General features: G+C 73.0%; 1 protein-coding gene across 1 annotated transcript in view; it reads left to right on the forward strand.

Annotated features, from left to right (window-relative positions):
- The window catches only part of LOC139674354 (SCO-spondin-like), a 32,292-nt gene extending 15,921 nt beyond the window's left edge, over positions 1 to 16,371 (forward strand). The window contains 34 exon segments of the mRNA XM_071560577.1: positions 2 to 45; positions 115 to 274; positions 349 to 406; positions 508 to 595; positions 708 to 925; positions 1,151 to 1,306; positions 1,658 to 1,749; positions 1,751 to 1,838; positions 1,973 to 2,072; positions 2,757 to 2,885; positions 2,971 to 3,199; positions 3,579 to 4,266; positions 4,923 to 5,086; positions 5,678 to 5,833; positions 6,083 to 6,224; positions 6,623 to 6,838; positions 7,305 to 7,502; positions 7,954 to 8,045; positions 8,047 to 8,122; positions 8,376 to 8,507; positions 8,670 to 8,941; positions 9,241 to 9,548; positions 9,685 to 9,840; positions 9,916 to 9,965; positions 10,237 to 10,413; positions 10,731 to 10,946; positions 11,054 to 11,195; positions 11,656 to 12,128; positions 12,790 to 13,079; positions 13,581 to 13,676; positions 13,756 to 13,816; positions 13,901 to 14,031; positions 14,686 to 14,836; positions 16,312 to 16,371. Coding sequence (XP_071416678.1) covers positions 2 to 45; positions 115 to 274; positions 349 to 406; positions 508 to 595; positions 708 to 925; positions 1,151 to 1,306; positions 1,658 to 1,749; positions 1,751 to 1,838; positions 1,973 to 2,072; positions 2,757 to 2,885; positions 2,971 to 3,199; positions 3,579 to 4,266; positions 4,923 to 5,086; positions 5,678 to 5,833; positions 6,083 to 6,224; positions 6,623 to 6,838; positions 7,305 to 7,502; positions 7,954 to 8,045; positions 8,047 to 8,122; positions 8,376 to 8,507; positions 8,670 to 8,941; positions 9,241 to 9,548; positions 9,685 to 9,840; positions 9,916 to 9,965; positions 10,237 to 10,413; positions 10,731 to 10,946; positions 11,054 to 11,195; positions 11,656 to 12,128; positions 12,790 to 13,079; positions 13,581 to 13,676; positions 13,756 to 13,816; positions 13,901 to 14,031; positions 14,686 to 14,836; positions 16,312 to 16,334 — 5,772 coding nt within the window. The 3' untranslated portion in view covers positions 16,335 to 16,371.
- Positions 16,372 to 16,498: the final 127 nt, after the last annotated feature.

Consider the following 16,498-nt stretch of genomic DNA (forward strand, 5'->3'; position numbering starts at 1 on the left):
GGGGGGGGGCCGGCACTGCCGCGGCATCTACCGCAAGGCCCGACGGTCAGCGGGGTTCGGGGGGGGCGCAGGGGGCTGGGGGGGTCCCCCAGGTGTGTGACGCGCCCCCCGCAGATGCCACACGGGGCCGTGCCGGCGGTGCCAGGAGCGGGGCCGATGGCGCGTCCCCGGCGAGCGCTGGCGCGGGGGGCCCTGCCAGGTGTGCCAGTGCCAGCCCGGCGGGGAGGTCCGCTGTGTCCCCTACTGTCCCCTCCGCGACACCGGCTGTCCCCAGGTGAGGGGGGGGCGCGGGGGACGGGGGGAAGCCGCAGCTGGCGGTGACAGTGACGCTGCCGGTGGTGTCCCCAGGGCCACGTGCTGCGGGAAGGTGACGGCGGGTCCTGCTGCACCTGCGGCCCCGCAGGGGGTGAGTGGGGGGGCCCAGGCGGGCCGGGAGGGAGCGGGAGTGACCGCGGGGTCCCGAGGGGGCGAGGGTGACCATCACCGCGGTGTCGGTCCCCGCTGCAGGTGACAACGCCACGGCCACAGCCACCCCCCCCGCGATGACGACAGTGATGCCCCTCCCTCCGCCGGCCGAGCCCCCGGGCACCCCCAGGTACAGGGGAGGGCTCAGAACTTGGGGGTCCTCGGAGCTGGGGATCCCCAAGACCGGGGGGCACTGGGAGGGCCCCATCCTGACCCACCGTCCCCCACTGTGGCCCCCTCAGCCCCACGGCTGCTCTCGGGGGGCGGCCATCGGGGTCCTCAAAAAGCGCCGAGACCCCCTCAGAGCCCCCCAGCGCAGCCGGGGGAACCCCCAGAACCGTGACCATCCCCGAGGACACCCCGAGACCCTCCAGGGGCGTCATGACCACCCCCGAGGCCCCCCAGCTCCGGGCACTGCCCTCGCCGGCTCCCACGGGGGTCCCCGCCGGGACCCTCCCAGGTGAGGAGACCCCACGCTGGGGGGATGGACGGACCCCTCGAAACAGCCCCCCAAGGATGGGGGTTCCCAGGGAGGGGGGCGGCAGCCGGATCAAGGCGGGGGGATGGGAGGTCTGGGGTGGTCCAAGGTTGGGGGCACCGGGACTGGGAGGCATCGGGATCAGGGACTGCAGGGGTGGGTGCGCCCCAAAACACGGGGGTCACACTGCCCGTTCCCTCCCTCCAGGCTGCGCCCCCCCGCCCTGGGGAGGGTGGGGGTCCTGCAGCCGCTCCTGCGGGGTGGGGGTCGCCCTGCGGCGCCGGGAAGGGCCCCCGGCCGGGGAGGGCTGCGCCCACCCCCCAAACATCGACACCCGCGTCTGCTTCCTGCGAGCCTGCCCAGGTATGTCCAACCCCCCGGGACCCCCGGGACGAGCTGAGACCCCCGTTATGGTGTGGGATCCCAGGGGGTTGGAACCTCAAAATGGGCTGGGACCCGCAGGGATCAGGGCCCTCCATGGGGTGGGACCAACCCCCATTTCCGGAGTGGGACCCCCAAAGCTCGGGACCCCGACAGTGGGCTGGGCCCCTCCACCCCTGGCTTTGGGGGGTCCCTGAGGCTGGGCAGGTCTCGGGAACTGGGTGTGCCAGGAGAGTCCCTAAGGGTGGGGGGCTCGGGGTTAGGGGGTGTCGGGGGTCACCCCCCGGGGCAGGGGTGATGCCACCTCCCCCTGACCCCCTCGTGCCCCCCCAGTTGCGGGCGGGTGGGCGCCCTGGGGGTCCTGGAGCGCCTGTGACGCCCCGTGCGGGGGGGGCCAGCGGAGCCGCCGCCGCAGCTGCAGCGACCCCCCCCCCCAAAAACGGGGGTCGGCCCTGCGAGGGGGGAGCCCTGCAGAGCCGGCCCTGCAACCTGCGGCCCTGCGGGGACGCCCCAGGTACGGGGGGCTGCGGGGGGGGTACAGGGGGCTGGGGAGACCCCCCAACTCTGCTCTCCCCCTCCCTAAGCCCGCCCACTCCCTATCCCACTCCTCCACTTCCCCCCCGTTTCCCCCCAGCCTGCCCCCCCCAGATGCTGCTGGTGCCCTCGAGGGGGTGCGAGGATTTGGGGGTCCCCCCCTGCCCCCCCACCTGCGCGGACCCGAGTGGGAACAGCTCGTGTCCAGGGAGCTGTGAGGAAGGTCGGGGGGCATTGAGGGGAGCGGACGAGAGATTGGGGGGCACGAGGGGTCCTGGGGGGTCTCGGTGGGGGACGACATGGGAAGGGTGAGCAGTGGGGTCTGGGGGATTTGGTGCCACTTGGGAATTTGGGGGGGCACGGGCGTCTTGAGGGGGCTTGTGGGGACCTTTGGGTTTGGGGACACAAAGAATTCAGAGAGAGCTTGGAGACTTGGGAGGGGGCACGGGGTGGCTCTGGGGGGCACTGGAGTAGGACTGGGTGGGGGTGGGAGACCCTGGGGGGCTCGGGGTCTCAGGGTGTGGGAAGGTCTTGGGGGCCTGGGGGAGGCTTGTGGGGGGCACGGGAGAGCCTGGAGGGACTTTGGGGGCTCCGGAAGAACTGGGGGAGCTGAGGAGTTCTTGAGGGGCTAGAAGAGATTTTGGGGGGTTGGGGGGAATTCAGGAGGAACCGAAGCCTTCCCAAACTCCCCCCACCCCTCCCAGGCTGTCGGTGCCCACCTGGGCTGGTCCTGCGGGGACACGACTGCGTCGAGCTCAGGTACCCCGAGACCCCCCCGACACCCCAACTCTGCCTGTGCCCCAAACCCGGCACCACAAAACTGGCCCTGGGTCTTGTGGGGTCTCGGGGCTGTTGGGGACCCCCAGGATTTGGGGTGACCCCCCCCGGTTTCCCCCAGCGCGTGTGGAGGACCCGCGGGGGTTTTGGGGCTCCCCGGGAATCGGGGCCCCCCCGAGCCCTGCGGGTGGTCGCGCTGGACCCCCTGGACCCGCTGCGACTGCGACACCGGGACCCGGCAGCGCTTCAGGTGAGGGGAGCCTGCCCCACAGCGGGGAGAGCCTGCCCCACAGCGGGGACAGCCTGACCCACAGCGGGGGGACCCTGCCCCACAGCGGGGGGAGCCTGACCCACAGCGGGGGGAGCCTGACCCACAGCGAGGGGAGTCTGACCCACAGGATAGGGAGCCTGACACACAGGGGAGGGAGCCTGCCCCACAGCGGGGACAGCCTGACCCACAGCGGGGGGAGTCTGACCCACAGTGGGGAGAGCCTGACCCACAGCGAGGGGAGCCTGACACACAGTGGGGAGAGCCTGACCCACAGCGAGGGGAGCCTGACCCACGTCAGGGGGAGCCTGACCCACAGCGGGGACAGCCTGACCCACAGCGAGGGGGACCCTGACCCACAGGGAGGGGAGCCTGACCCACAGCAAGGGGAGCCTGACCCACAGCGGAGGGAGCCTGACCCACAGCGGGGACAGCCTGACCCACAGCGAGGGGACCCTGACCCACAGGAAGGGGAGCCTGACCCATATCGGGGGGGAGCCTGACCCATAAGTGAAGGAGTCGCCGCACAGGGTGTGGGGTTCCACCCCATATCGGGGGAATCCCGCCCCAGGCAAAGGGGTTTCCCCCACGGGGATGGAGGGTTCCTGCCCCACACCGACGGGGGCGTATCTGCCCCACGGCGATGGGGCCCTGCCCACATCCCCCTCCCCACAGGTCTCCCACCAACCCCGCGGCCGCGCCCGGCGGTGCCCCCTGCGCCGGGACCCCTCGAGAGGTTCAGGGCTGTCCCCAGCCCTGTGGCCCCGGTACGTGCCCCGCATCCCTCGGACCCCCCGGACCCCCCCGGCGGCACCCAAGGCCCCGGGCTGGGACCCCCAAGTGCCACCGCGCCCCCCCCCAGCGTCCTGTGTCCGTCTGTCCCCAGAGCCCGGGAGCGCGGGGACACCGCGGGGCCACGAGGCGCCGTGGGGCACGGAGGGGACGTGGGGCACAGAGGGGACGTGGGGCACGGAGTCCCCGGGGGCTACGTGGGTCCCGGAGCCGACGTGGGTCTCAGAGTCCCTGTGGGGCCCCGGGTCCCTGGGTCCGCTGGGGGTCCCGGAGTCCCCGGGGGTCCCGAGGTCGCCGTGGGGCTCAGAGTCCCCCTGGGTCCCGGAGTCCTCGGAGCTGCCGCGGGTTCTGGACTCGCCGGGGGTCCCGGAGTCCCTGGGGGTCCTGGAGCCCTCGGAATTCCCAAAGCCCACGGACTCCCCGCGTGGTCGGTGGTCGCCGTGGGGCCCCTGGAGCGGCTGCAGCGCCCGGTGCGGGGGGGGCGAACGCTGGCGCCGCCGGGGCTGTGACAGCCCCCCGTGCCCGGGGCCGCCACTGCAGAGCCAGAGCTGCCACAGCCACGTGTGTCGCGGTGAGTGGGGGGCCCGCGACCCCCGGGCCGGGAGCCCCGCCCAGAGATCTGAGCCAGAGACACCCCTCCATAGAGACCCCGACCCACAATCTAACCCAGAGAGCCTCCCAACCCAGAGATACGAGGCAGAGACCACCCCCACCCAGAGACCCCTCACCCAGAGACCCCCACTCAGAGATCCCCACCCAGAGACCCCTCACCCAAAGACCCCCACTCAGAGACCCCCACCCAGAGACCCCTCACCCAGAGACCCCCACTCAGAGACCCCCACCCAGAGACCCCTCACCCAGAGACCCCCACTCAGAGACCCCCACTCAGAAAACCCCGACCCGAGAGTCCTACACAGAGGTCTGAGCCAGAGACCCCCCACTCAGAGACCCCCACTCAGAGACCTGGGCCCACAGCCTGACCCAGAGGTCCCGGCCCACAGATCGTACCTGTCCCATAGCGCTTCCCCATAGACTCCCACAGAGCCCCCCAGTGCCGCCCCCCGCCCCCTCCCCACACACCTGCCCTCCCCACGGGGCACTGAGCGGGTGTTTTTGAGGGGGACAGAAGGGAGGTGCAGCCCCCGGGGTGCTCGGGGGCGTCTTGAGGAGGGGCAGGGCCCGGGAGCCCCCAGGCACTGATGGGGGATCTGTGTTTTTGGGGGGCAGAGGCCGGATGCCCCCCTGGCCGGACATTCCGCGAGTGCGGGGGGGCCTCGGGGTGCCCTCGGAGCTGCGCCCACCTTGGGGGGGCCGTGGGGTGCGCGGAGGGGTGTCAGGAGGGGTGTCACTGCCCCCCCGGCACCTTCCTGCACCGCCACACCTGCCTACAGGTGAGACCCCCCGGGTGGGGATGGCGGGGGGGACCCCTGAGCGTGAGGACAAAGTGCACAGTCCAGGAGTGCCCCCCAGGGAGGGTGGGAGTCCCTGGGGTGGGGGATCCGCAGGTCTGTGGGGTTCCCCTCGGGCGGGGCCTTTAGGGGGGCTCCGTGGGGGCTCTTATGGGTGTCCCTCAAGGTGATGGGGGGTCTGTGGGTCGGGGGGTCCCTGGTGAGTGGGGTGGACTCATTGGGGTGATCACGGGGGTGGGTAATTCATGGGTGCCCCCCAGGGTAGTGACGGGGCCCCGGGGTGGGGGAGTCTCCAAGTCTGTAAGTGCCCCCCGGGGTAGTGGCGGGTCCCCGGAGTGTTTGGGGCTCACTGGGGGTTCTGTGGGGCCGGGGGTGCCCCCCGGGATGGTTAGGGGTCCCTGGGTCCGTGGGTGCCCCATGGGGGGGTCCCTGGGTCTGTGGGTGCCCCATGGGGGATCCCTGGGTCTGTGGGTGCTCCCCAGGATGGTTAGGGGTCCCTGGGTCCGTGGGTGCCCCATGGGGGGTCCCTGGGTCTGTGGGTGCCCCCCGGCCGCCACCCACCCCTGGGCTCAGCCCCAGCAGTGCCCCTGCTCGGTGCCGGCTGCGCTGCTGCGGGGAGAGGATCACGAGACCCCCGCCGGGACCCCCGCCGGGACCCCCCCCGGGCCGGAGCCCTCCGGGCCACCTCCCGGAGCCCCCCCGATCCTGGAGCTGCCGCCGGGTGGGACCGTGAGCGTGGGCTGTGCCCGCTGGTGAGGGGGGGACACCCGAGTGTGCCCCACCGCCCCCTGGTCCTTCCCCCCACTTCCATGAACCTCCTGCCTTTCTCTGTCCCCCATCCCCTCCCGCCCTTCCCCAACCTCCAGGTCCCCCTGATCATTCCCTGATCCTTCCCCACCACCCCCAGACCCTCCCCACGACCCCCCCTCTGGTTCCCCCTGCCCTTCCGCACCCCCTGACGCCCCCTTTGCCCCCCAGCACGTGTCTGTGGGGCCGCCTGCGCTGTGCCCCCCACGGGAGCTCCCCCTGCTACGGGACCCCCACGGAGAGACCGACCTGCCGGAGCCCCCCCTGCGCCGGTGGGTCACGGCCCCTCCCAACGCCCCCGCCCCACGGTCCGGTGGGTCCCAGCCCCACTGCCGAGGGTCCCAGCCCCGCTTTCCCCCCAGCCTGGGGTCCCACGGCCCCCGCACGGCTGGGAAGGGCCGGGGGTGGCACCGGGTTGGTTCTCCCCCCACAGCAGAGCCCGGCCCCACGGATCTCAGCCCCACATCGGATCTCAGCCCCACATCGGATCTCAGCCCCACGGATCTCAGCCCCACATCGAATCTCAGCCCCACGTGGGATCTCAGCCCCACATCAGATCTCGGACCCACATCAGATCTCAGCCCCACATCGGATCTCGGACCCACAACCCCAGGTGAGAGTCCCACTGTGTGGGACGGGGAGTCCTCACCCCGTGCCCCCCATCTCGGGGTCCTCTCCCCCTCTTGTTCCGCTGACAGACCCTTCCCGCAGGGGCCGAGGGCGAGGGGGAGTCCGGGGGGCCGCCGGTGGTCCCGGAGGTGCAGTGGGGGCTGTGGGGGCCGTGGGGGCCGTGGGGGCCCTGCAGCCACACCTGCACCCGCCCCGAGACCCCCGCGAGCCGGAGCCGCCGCCGGGGCTGCCGGGAGGGGCAATGTGGGGAGGGGGGCAGCACCCAGAGGAGACCCTGCAACCTGCCCCACTGTGATGGTGAGGGGGGGCATGGGGGGCTGGGGGGACATGGGGGTCCCGGGGGGTATCTGCAACCTGCCCCACTGTGATGGTGAGGGGGGCATGGGGGGCTGGGGGGACATGGGGGTCCCGGGGGGTATCTGAGGTCCCCACTGTGATGGAGAGGGGTGATCTGGAAGGGCAGGGGCGATTATGGGGTCCTTGCAACCTGCCCCACTGCAAAGGTGAGGGGGTGCCATGGGGGGCTGGAGGGGGCTGTGGGGTCTCTGCAACCTGCCCCACTGGGATGGTTGGGGGGCTGTGGGGGTCTGGGGGTCCTGGGGGCTCGGGGGGAGCTGTGGAAGTCCTGGGGGGTTATGAAGGTCCCTGTCCTCTTGTGAGGGTGGGAGGGGGGGGTCTGTTGGGGGGCATGGAGGGTCTCCACCCCCCCGCGGAGGTTTCGGGGGGTTGTGGGGGTCCCACTGACGGTGGGGTCCCCCTGCAGCCCCCCCTTGTGTGAAACCCCCCTGCCCGTGCCAGTGGACCCCCTGGGGGCCGTGGGGGTCCTGCTCGCGCTCCTGCGGGGGGGGGCGGCAGCAGCGGCTCCGGGCCTTCACCCCCCCCAGCCCGGGGGGCTCCTGGTGCCCCCAGATCCGGGGGGGGCACCAAGAGCAGCGGCCGTGTGGGGTGACGGCGTGTCGGGGTGCGAGGGGAGTGTGTGAGCCATGGGGGGCACGGGGGGGGCATGGGGGGCACGAGGGGCATGGGGGGGCCATGGAGGGCACGGGAGGCACGGGGGGGGGGGCTTGGGGGACACGGGGGACGCATGGGGGGCTTGAGGGGATGGGTTGTGGTGACCAGGGGGGATTGGGGAGCTCTGGGAGCTCTGGATGATGGGGGGCTGGGGGGGATATAGGAGGGTATGGGGGGATTGGGGGTCTGGGGGCTCTGGGTGTTGTGGAGGGTGCGGGGCTAAGGGGGGCCATGGGGTGGGGGTCTATGGGAACACTGGGGGTGGGGGCTGGGGGGCTATGGGGGCCCGGGACTGTTGCAGGGGGTCTGGGCCTGGGGGTCCCGTGGGGGCAGGTTGGGTAGTTCAGGAGTTGGGGGTCTCGGGGGGGATGGGGGGTCACCCCCCTGTGTGTCCCCCCCAGTGAACGGCGCGTGGTCCCCGTGGGGTCCCTGGTCGCGCTGTGACGTCACGTGCGGGGGGGGTCGCTCCGTCCGCAGCCGCTCCTGCTCCCGCCCCCCCCCCCAAAAACGGGGGCAGCCCCTGCCCCGGGGGGGGGCACGAACTGCGGGGCTGCAACTCCCGGCCCTGCGGTACGGGGGGACTGGGGGTCCACTGGGAGGGACTGGGTGGGCACTGGGGGTCACTGCAGGGGGCCGGGAGGCTCGAGGGGCAATAGGAGTCACTGGGGGGCACCCCGGGAGGTCCCGGGGGGGTCTCTGGGTGCTGAGGGTGCCCCCGCAGGCCCGCTGTGCCCCCCGGGGCACCTGTGCCACCCTCTGTGGGGGCATCGGGAAGTGTCACAGGGGGCTGCGGGGGTGCTGATGGGGGTCCTGTGCCCCCCAGGCCCGCGGTGCCCCCCCGGGCAGACCCTGTCCCCCTGTGCCACCCTGTGCCCGCGGAGCTGCCGGGACCTGCAGGAGGGGGTGTCCTGCGGGGCGGGGGGTCCCTGCCAGCCCGGCTGCCGCTGCCCCCCCGGTGAGTCCCCCGGGACCCCCCTGTGTCCCCCCCCCGGTCAGTGACCCCTCCCAGACCCCCCTGTGCCCACTCGTGCCCCATCCCGACTCCTCGCTCAGCCCCTCCAACCCTTCCCGACCTGCCCAGCCCCCCGGACCCCCCTAACCGCCGGTGCCCCCCCAGGGACCCTGGAGCAGGACGGGGGGTGCGTCCCCCCCGCGCTGTGCGAGTGTCTGGACGCGGAGGGGCACGTGTGGGTACCGGGGGGTGGGGGGCACCCCCGGGGGTGCCAGAACTGCACCTGCGCGGGGGGGGCGACTGCGCTGCACCCCCGGGGGGTGTCCCACCCCCACCCCTGGAACCCCCCCCGGAACCCCCCCCTGCACCTGGAGCCGCTGGAGCCAGTGGGGACCCTGCAGTGTCACCTGCGGGGGGGGGCGGCAGGAGCGGCACCGGTGAGGGGGACACGGGAGGGGATAAGGGGGACGGGGGGAGCACAGGGGGGGACACGGGGCTGGAGGGGGCACGGGGGGGGTCACACGGGGGTGGGGGCCGTGGCACCCTGGGGGCACATCCAACATCCGTGAGGGGGACACAGAACTGGGGGGGGGACACGGCGTCTGTTGGGGGGATCCTGAGACTGGGGGGGAACACATGTCACCTGTGCGGGGCCATGTCACCTTGGGGACACACCTGGCACTGGGGGAGACATGACATTGGGTGGGCACACACATGGCACTTTGGGGACACAAAGGGTGCTGGAGGGGACACAGCGCTGGGGGGGACACGGGACTGGGGGGGACACAGAACGGGAGAGGACACGAGACGGGAGAGGACACGAGACGGGGGGGACACGAGACGGGGGGGACACGGGACTGGAGAGGACACGGGACGGGGGAGACACGGGACGGGGGGGTACACGGGACTGGAGGGGACACGGGACGGGGGGTACACGGGACTGGTGGGGACACGGGACGGGGGGGGACACGGGACTGGAGGGGACACGGGACGGGGGGTACACGGGACTGGAGGGGACACGGGACGGGGGGGGACACGGGACTGGTGGGGACACGGGACGGGGGGGACATGGGGAGGGTGTGAGACTCGGGGGAACACGAGATTGGAGGAGTAACATGAGCCTGAGGGGACATGAAGGTGGGGGGAACTCCCGTGCTCTGTGTGCCCTCCTGACCCCCAGGACCCCCATCCCCCCCGAGGGTGGGGGGTCGCCCTGCGGGGCCATCCAGGAGCAGAGTCGGGGGTGCGAGGAGACCCCCTGCCCACCCCTGTGCCCTTGGGCGGGGGGCGAGCGGGCGCTGGGCGAGCACTGGACACCCGGCCCCTGCCAGGAGTGGTGAGTTGGGGGTGCTGGGTGGGCCGGGGGTGTCTCTGGGGACCCCCACTCACCGTGTGCCCCCCTCGCCCGCAGCACCTGCACCCCCGAGGGACCCCAGTGCTGGGACACCCCGTGTGCGGCTGGTACGGAGGGGCGAGGGGGGTCGGGCATTTCCTGGGGGTCCTGGGAGGGGCAGGAGGGTCACAAAGGGCATTGGGAGGGGGTCCTGGGGGGAGACAAGGGGGTCCTGGGGGAATCTTGGGGGGTCCAGGGATTTGTGGGGGGTCTTGGGACGTCCTGTTTTTCTGGGGAGTTCTGAGGATCGTGGGGGCTCGTGAGGGTCATGGGAATCCGGGAGGGGTCCGGGGGGTCCTGGGTGTCCCGGTGACTCTGGTGCCCCCTCGTGCCCCCCAGAGCCCTGTGACTGGAGTCCCTGGGGGCCCTGGGGACCCTGCGGAGACCCCTGTGTGGGGGGGTCCCGCCTGCGCCACCGGCACCCCCTGAACCCCGAGCCCGCCGGGAGGGCGTGTGGAGGGGTCCGGACACAGAGCGAGAGCTGCTACACCAACACCAACACCTCTGCCTGTGCCGGTAACCCCGGGGACCCCCACCGTGGGCACTGCCCTCCCTGGGACCCCTCACCTCAGGGAAGCCCCCACCCAGCCCCCTGGGGACCCCCCGCCCTGCTGCCCATCCCCAGAGATCTCCCACCCTGCAACCTGTAACACCACACCCCTCCCAGGGACCCCCCCCCCATGTTCTGGGGACCCCCAGTAATCCCTCTCTAGGCGACACCCCCCCAGCACCTACGGACCCCCCCCAGCAACCCCGCCCTAGGGACCCCCACCCTGTGGACCCTCCGCCCTGGTAACCCCCTCTGGGGACTCCCACTTTGGGACCCCCCACAGGGCCCCCCACCCCGGTGTTCCCCTCCGGGGCCCCCCGCCCTGATAACCCCCACCCTGCACCCTCGGGACCCCCCGGGGGCACTGAGGGGGTGCTGTGCCCCCCAGCGCCGGGGTGCGGGGCGGGCCGGACCCGCAGTGCCTGTGCCGGGCGGTGCCCCCGGAGCTGCGCGGACACCTGGGCGCAGGTGCTGTGTCTGCAGGGCCCCTGCGAGCCAGGTACGGCCCCACCGCGGGGGGGCTGTCCCAGCCCCGGGGGTGCCCCCCATGTCACCCCTGCCCACCCGCGCATTCCGGTGCCCCCAGTGCCCACCTGTGCCCCCCAGGGTGCCGGTGCCCCCCCGGGCAGCTGCTGCAGGACGGTCACTGTGTCCCCCTGGGCCGGTGTCGCTGCGGGACCCCCGAGGGGACCAACGGGAGCCGCGAGGTGCCCCCGGGGGAGGTGACCCAGATCGGGTGCCACAACTGGTGGGTGACACGGCGGGGGGACACGGTGGGGAGGGATACAGGAGGGTGACACGGCTGGGGGGCACTGTGGGACAGGTACAGTGATGGCACAGGCACGGTGGGCGGGACACGGGGCGGGACATGGGGGGACACAGGGGGTGGGCACCGTAACACGGGGGTGGGGACACGGGGGGAGTGACCCAGATGGACATGGTGGCACTGGGTTGGACATGATGGCACTGGGTTGGACATGGTGGCAGTGGGACGGACTGGGGGGGACACGGAGAGAGAGGGACGGGGACAGTGGGACAGACACGGTGGGACACGGCGGAACGGACACGGGACAGGCACGGGTACAGGGGAACAAACAGCGGGGACACGGGGGGCTGGGGACAGCGGCGGTGGGACAGGGACAGCGGCCGTACCACGCAGCGGAGTCCCCGGTAAGGTGACAATGACACCCGCGTGTCCCCCGGTGCAGCACCTGCGGGAACGGGACCTTGACGTGTCCGGAGCTGGCGTGTCCCTCCTCGGAGCCAACGACCCCCGTGTCCTCCGTGTCCCCCGCGGCCCTTGTGACCCCCATGTCCCCCCGATCCCCCATGTCCGCTCTGTCCCCCACGACTTCCATGTCCCCCTTTCCCCCCTCCGTGTCCCCCTCACCTCCCGTGTCCCCCGCCGTGTCCCCCGTGTCGCCACTGTCCCCTCGGTCCCCCGCCGTGTCCCCCGTGTCGCCCCTGGCCCCGCTGTCCCCTGCCATGTCCCCCGCGTCGCCCCTGGCCCCGCTGTCCCCCGCCGTGTCCCCCTGGTCCCCCTGGTCGCGCTGCTCCCGGAGCTGTGGCGGTGGCACCCGGACACGACACCGGCAGTGCCGGGAGGGCCCCGAGGGGGGGGCCCCGTGCGGGAAGACCCCCGGGGAGGAAACGGCGGCGTGTAACCCGCACCCCTGTCCCGGTGAGCAGCGGGGGACGGGGGAGCGGAGAGAGGGACGGAGGGGGGCATGGATGGAAAGGGGATGGAGGGGAGGGAGGATGAGGAAGGGAAAGATGGAGGGAGGGATGGAGCGAGGGGGGATGGAGGGATGGAGGGATGGAGGGATGGAGGGATGGAGGGATGGAGGGATGGAGGGATGGAGGGAGCGCTGAGGGGGTTGGAGGGTTGGAGGGGGCTGGAAGGATGTTGGGGCAGAGTGTGGGAAGGGGGATGGAGGGATGGAAGGGAGGGAGAATAGAAGAAGGGAAGGACGGAGGGAGAGAGGAAGAGAAGGAGGGAGAGAGGGATGAAGGGACGAGGAAAGGGTTGGAGGGAGGCACAGGGGGACAGAAGGATGGAGGGACGGAGGGTGGTGGGGACGGACAGAGGGAGGGAGACTGAAGGGTCAGAGGGAAGGGAGAGAGGGATAGAAGGAGAGATGGAGGAGAGGGAAAGAGAGAGGAAGGAGAGGGGAGTGAAGGGAGAGAGGGACGGGAGGGTTGGAGGGGACGGGGGAGTGGAAGGAGGGAGGGCCGAGGAGGGAAGGACGGAGGGACAGAGAGTGAGAGGGAGGGAGAGAGGGCCCTGCCGGTGCCGCTCACGGTGCCGGTGCCGCTCACGGTGCCATTCCCGGTGCCCCAAGGCTGCCCGCAGGGAGAGGTCTGGCTGAACCCCGGCCCCGCCTGCGAGCGGAGCTGCCGGGACCTGGCGGAGCCCCCCGGGACCTGCGGCGCGACCCCCGACACCCCCGGCACCCCTGGAATTTCTGGGAGCCCTGAAACCCTCCCGACCTCCGGTCCCCCTGGAACCCCCGGGACCCCCCCGGCCCCCGCCCCGCGCTGCTCCTGCGCCCCCGGGCGGTACCGGAACGGCTCCGGGCACTGCGTGAGCGCGGGGGAGTGCGGGTGCCGGCACCGCGGGGGGCTGCGAGCGGTGAGCGGGCCGGGGGGCTCGGGGGGCGCTCCCTGTGCTTGGGGGGACAGCCCGTGGTTGGGTGTCCCTGACCCGTGTTTGGTTTTCTCTTTCCTGAGGTTGTGTCTGGGGGTGGGGGGGTGTCCCTGACCTGTGTTTGGGCGGTCCTTGACCTGTGTTTAGGGGGTTCCTGACCCATGTTGGGGGGTTCCTGACCCATGTTGGGGGGTTGCCGCCTCGTGTTCGGAGGCGAACCCCATTTTCAAGGGGGTGTCTTGGGGGGTCTCTGATCCGTTTTGGGGGATCTCTCTTGTTTCGGGGTCCCTGTCCCCGCGTTGGGGTTCCCTGACTCGTGTTCGCGGCGGGTTCGCCCATGGTGGGGGGTCCCGGCCCGTGTTTGGGGGACCCCGCCCCGTGCCCGGGGCCATCCCGTGCTGGCTGTGGGGACCCCTCGGGTTTGGGAAGGTACCGCGTGTTTTGGGGGTGTCCCTGACCCCTGTTTGGGGGTCCCTCCCCCCCCAGGCCGACAGCGAGTGGCAGGAGCAGTGCGGGACCTGTCGCTGCGCCGAGGGACGTGTCACCTGCGCCACCACCTGCCCCGCGCTCACCTGCCCGGAGGTGGGGGGCGGTCCCGGAAGGGTCTGGGGGGCGCGGGGGGGTCCCCGCGGGCCGGCGCTGAGCACGAGGGTCCCCGCAGGGCACGGAGCCGGTGCGGGAGCCCGGGAGCTGCTGCCCCGTGTGCCGGGACGAGTGGCCAGGTGAGACCCCGCAGGTGGGGGGTCCGTGGGGGCGGGGGCGGCCCCGGCAGCCCCCTCCGCTCACCCCGCGCCCCCTCCCCGCAGAGGAGCCCCCCGGGCCGTGCCGGCTCCTCACGGCGCTCCGGACCATCGCCAAGGGCGCGTGTGTCCTGCGTGGGGTCCGTGTCACCTACTGCGCGGGGGCGTGTCGGTCCCGCACCGCCGTCAGCGCCCAGGTGAGGGGGGGGCACGGGCGGGACCCCCCGGGCGGGGGGGAGAGCGAGGGCACCGGCGGGTGCGGGGGGTGAGACCCCTGGGGGAGGGTGGTGACACCCCTAAGTGTGCGGGGGGTGAGACCCCCGGGTGTGGGGGCTGAGATCCCAAAGTGTGGGGGGTGAGACCCCAAAGTGTGGGGGGTGAGACCCCCGAGGGGGGAAGGGGTGGTGACACCCCCAAGTGTGTGGGGGGTGAGACCCCCGGGTGTGGGGGGTTAGACCCCCGAGGGGGGAAGGGGTGGTGACACCCCCAAGTGTGTGGGGGGTGAGACCTCCGCGTGTGGGGGGTGAGACCCCCAAGTGTGGGGGGTGAGACCCCCGGGTGTGGGGATGAGACCCCCAAGTGTGGGGATGAGACCCCCAAGTGTGGGGGGGTGAGACCCCCAAGTGTGGGGATGAGACCCCCAAGTGTGGGGGGGTGAGACCCCCGGGTGTGGGGGTACTGCTCCTTTAGCACCGTCAGCAGGTCCCCCCGACCCCCGAGCCCCCCACTCCGTGCCCCCGAGCAGGAGCCATACGTGCGGTCCGTGTGTGGGGCGGGGGTCTCTGGGGACAGGGGGATGCCCAGGGGGGTCCCCCCGGTCCCTGAGCCCCCCACTCCGTGCCCCCCAACAGGAGCCGTACGTGCGGGCGCTGTGCGAGTGCTGCAGTTACCGCCTGGACCCCGCCCGGCCCGTGCGCCCCCTCCTCCTGCCCTGCCCCCGGGGCCGCCCCCGGCCCGCGCTGCTGCCCCGCATCGCCCAGTGCCACTGCCAGCCCTGCCGGGGTGCGGGGGGGAGTCCTGGGGGGCACGGGGGGGGGTCCTGGATGGGCACACACAGCCCCGCATGGCCCAGTGCCACTGCCAGCCCTGCCGGGGTGCGGGGGGGGGTCCTGGGGGGCACGAGGGGGTCCTGGGGGGTCCTGGGGGGGTCCTGGGGGGGCACACACGGCCCCGCATCGCCCAGTGCCACTGCCAGCCCTGCCGGGGTGCGGGGGGGAGTCCTGGGGGGTCCTGGGGGGGTCCTGGGGGATCCTGGGGAGGCACACACAGCCCCGCATCGCCCAGTGCCACTGCCAGCCCTGCCGGGGTGCGGGGGGGAGTCCTGGGGGGTCCTGGGGGGGTCCTGGGGGATCCTGGGGAGGCACACACAGCCCCGCATCGCCCAGTGCCACTGCCAGCCCTGCCGGGGTGCGGGGGGGGGGTCCTGGGGGGGTACACACGGCCCCGCATCGCCCAGTGCCACTGCCAGCCCTGCCGGGGTGCGGGGGGGGGGTCCTGGGGGGCACGAGGGGGTCCTGGGGGGTCCTGGGGGGGTCCTGGGGGGGCACACACGGCCCCGCATCGCCCAGTGCCACTGCCAGCCCTGCCGGGGTGCGGGGGGGGGCGGTCCTGGGGGGCACGAGGGGCACGGGGGGGGTCCTGGAGGGTCCTGAGGTGGATCCTGAGGGATCCCGGAGGGTCCCGGGGGGACTCAGCCCCCCCATCACCCAGAGCCGCTGCGAGCCCTGCAGGGATGGGAGGGGTCCCGGGGTGGTTCGGGGAGTCCCGAGGGGGTGGTCCTGGTGGTCCCGGAGGGGTCCTGGGGGGCACGAGGGGTCCTGGGGGTCCCGGGGTGGTCCGGGGTGGTCCGGGGATCCTGGGGATCCGGGGGTCGGGGCGGGACTCAGCCCCGCGCTGCTGCCCCGCATCGCCCCGTGCCCGCAGGGGTGGGGGAGCCTGGGAGGGGCTGGGGGGGCCCGGGGGGTCCCTGGGTGGCCAAGGGGGCTGGGGGGTATGGGGGGGTCCCTGGGTGACCAGGAGGGGCTGGGGGGATTGGGGGGGTCCCTGGGTGGGCAGTGGGGGCTGGGGGGATTGGGGGGGGTCCCTGGGTGTGCAGGGGGGGCTGGGGGGTATGGGGGAGTCCCTGGGTGGCCAAGGGGGCTGGGGAGCTTCGGGGGGGTCTCTGGGTGGGCAGGGTGAGTTGGGGGGATTGGGGGGGGTCCCTGGGTGGGCAGTGGGGGCTGGGGGATATGGGGGAGTCTCTGGGTGGGCAGGAGGGGCTGGGGGAATTGGGGGGGTCCCTGGGTGGGCAGTGGGGGCTGGGGGAATTGGGGGGGTCCCTGGGTGGGCAGGGGGGGCTGGGGGGTATGGGAGAGTCCCTGGGTGGGCAGGGTGAGTTGGGGGAATTGGGGGGGGTCCCTGGGTGGGCAGTGGGGGCTGGGGGGGATTGGGGGGTCCCCGAGGCGCCCCCGGCCCCGTCTGAACCTCCCGTCCCGCAGGCGGGGACTTCGCCCGGCGCTGAGGAGCCCCCCGAGCTGGGACCCCCTGGGAGCCCCCCGGACCCCCCACACCCCCCGGACCCTCCGGACCCCCCCTCGGCCCCCGCCCGTGTCGGCACCGGGGGGGTCTCACCGATACCAATAAACGATCCGTATCCAAAGGGATCGATCACCGACCAGGAACAGA

The sequence above is a fragment of the Pithys albifrons genome, chromosome 7, assembly GCF_047495875.1.
Source record: "Pithys albifrons albifrons isolate INPA30051 chromosome 7, PitAlb_v1, whole genome shotgun sequence".
In the NCBI taxonomy this organism is placed as follows: domain Eukaryota; kingdom Metazoa; phylum Chordata; class Aves; order Passeriformes; family Thamnophilidae; genus Pithys; species Pithys albifrons.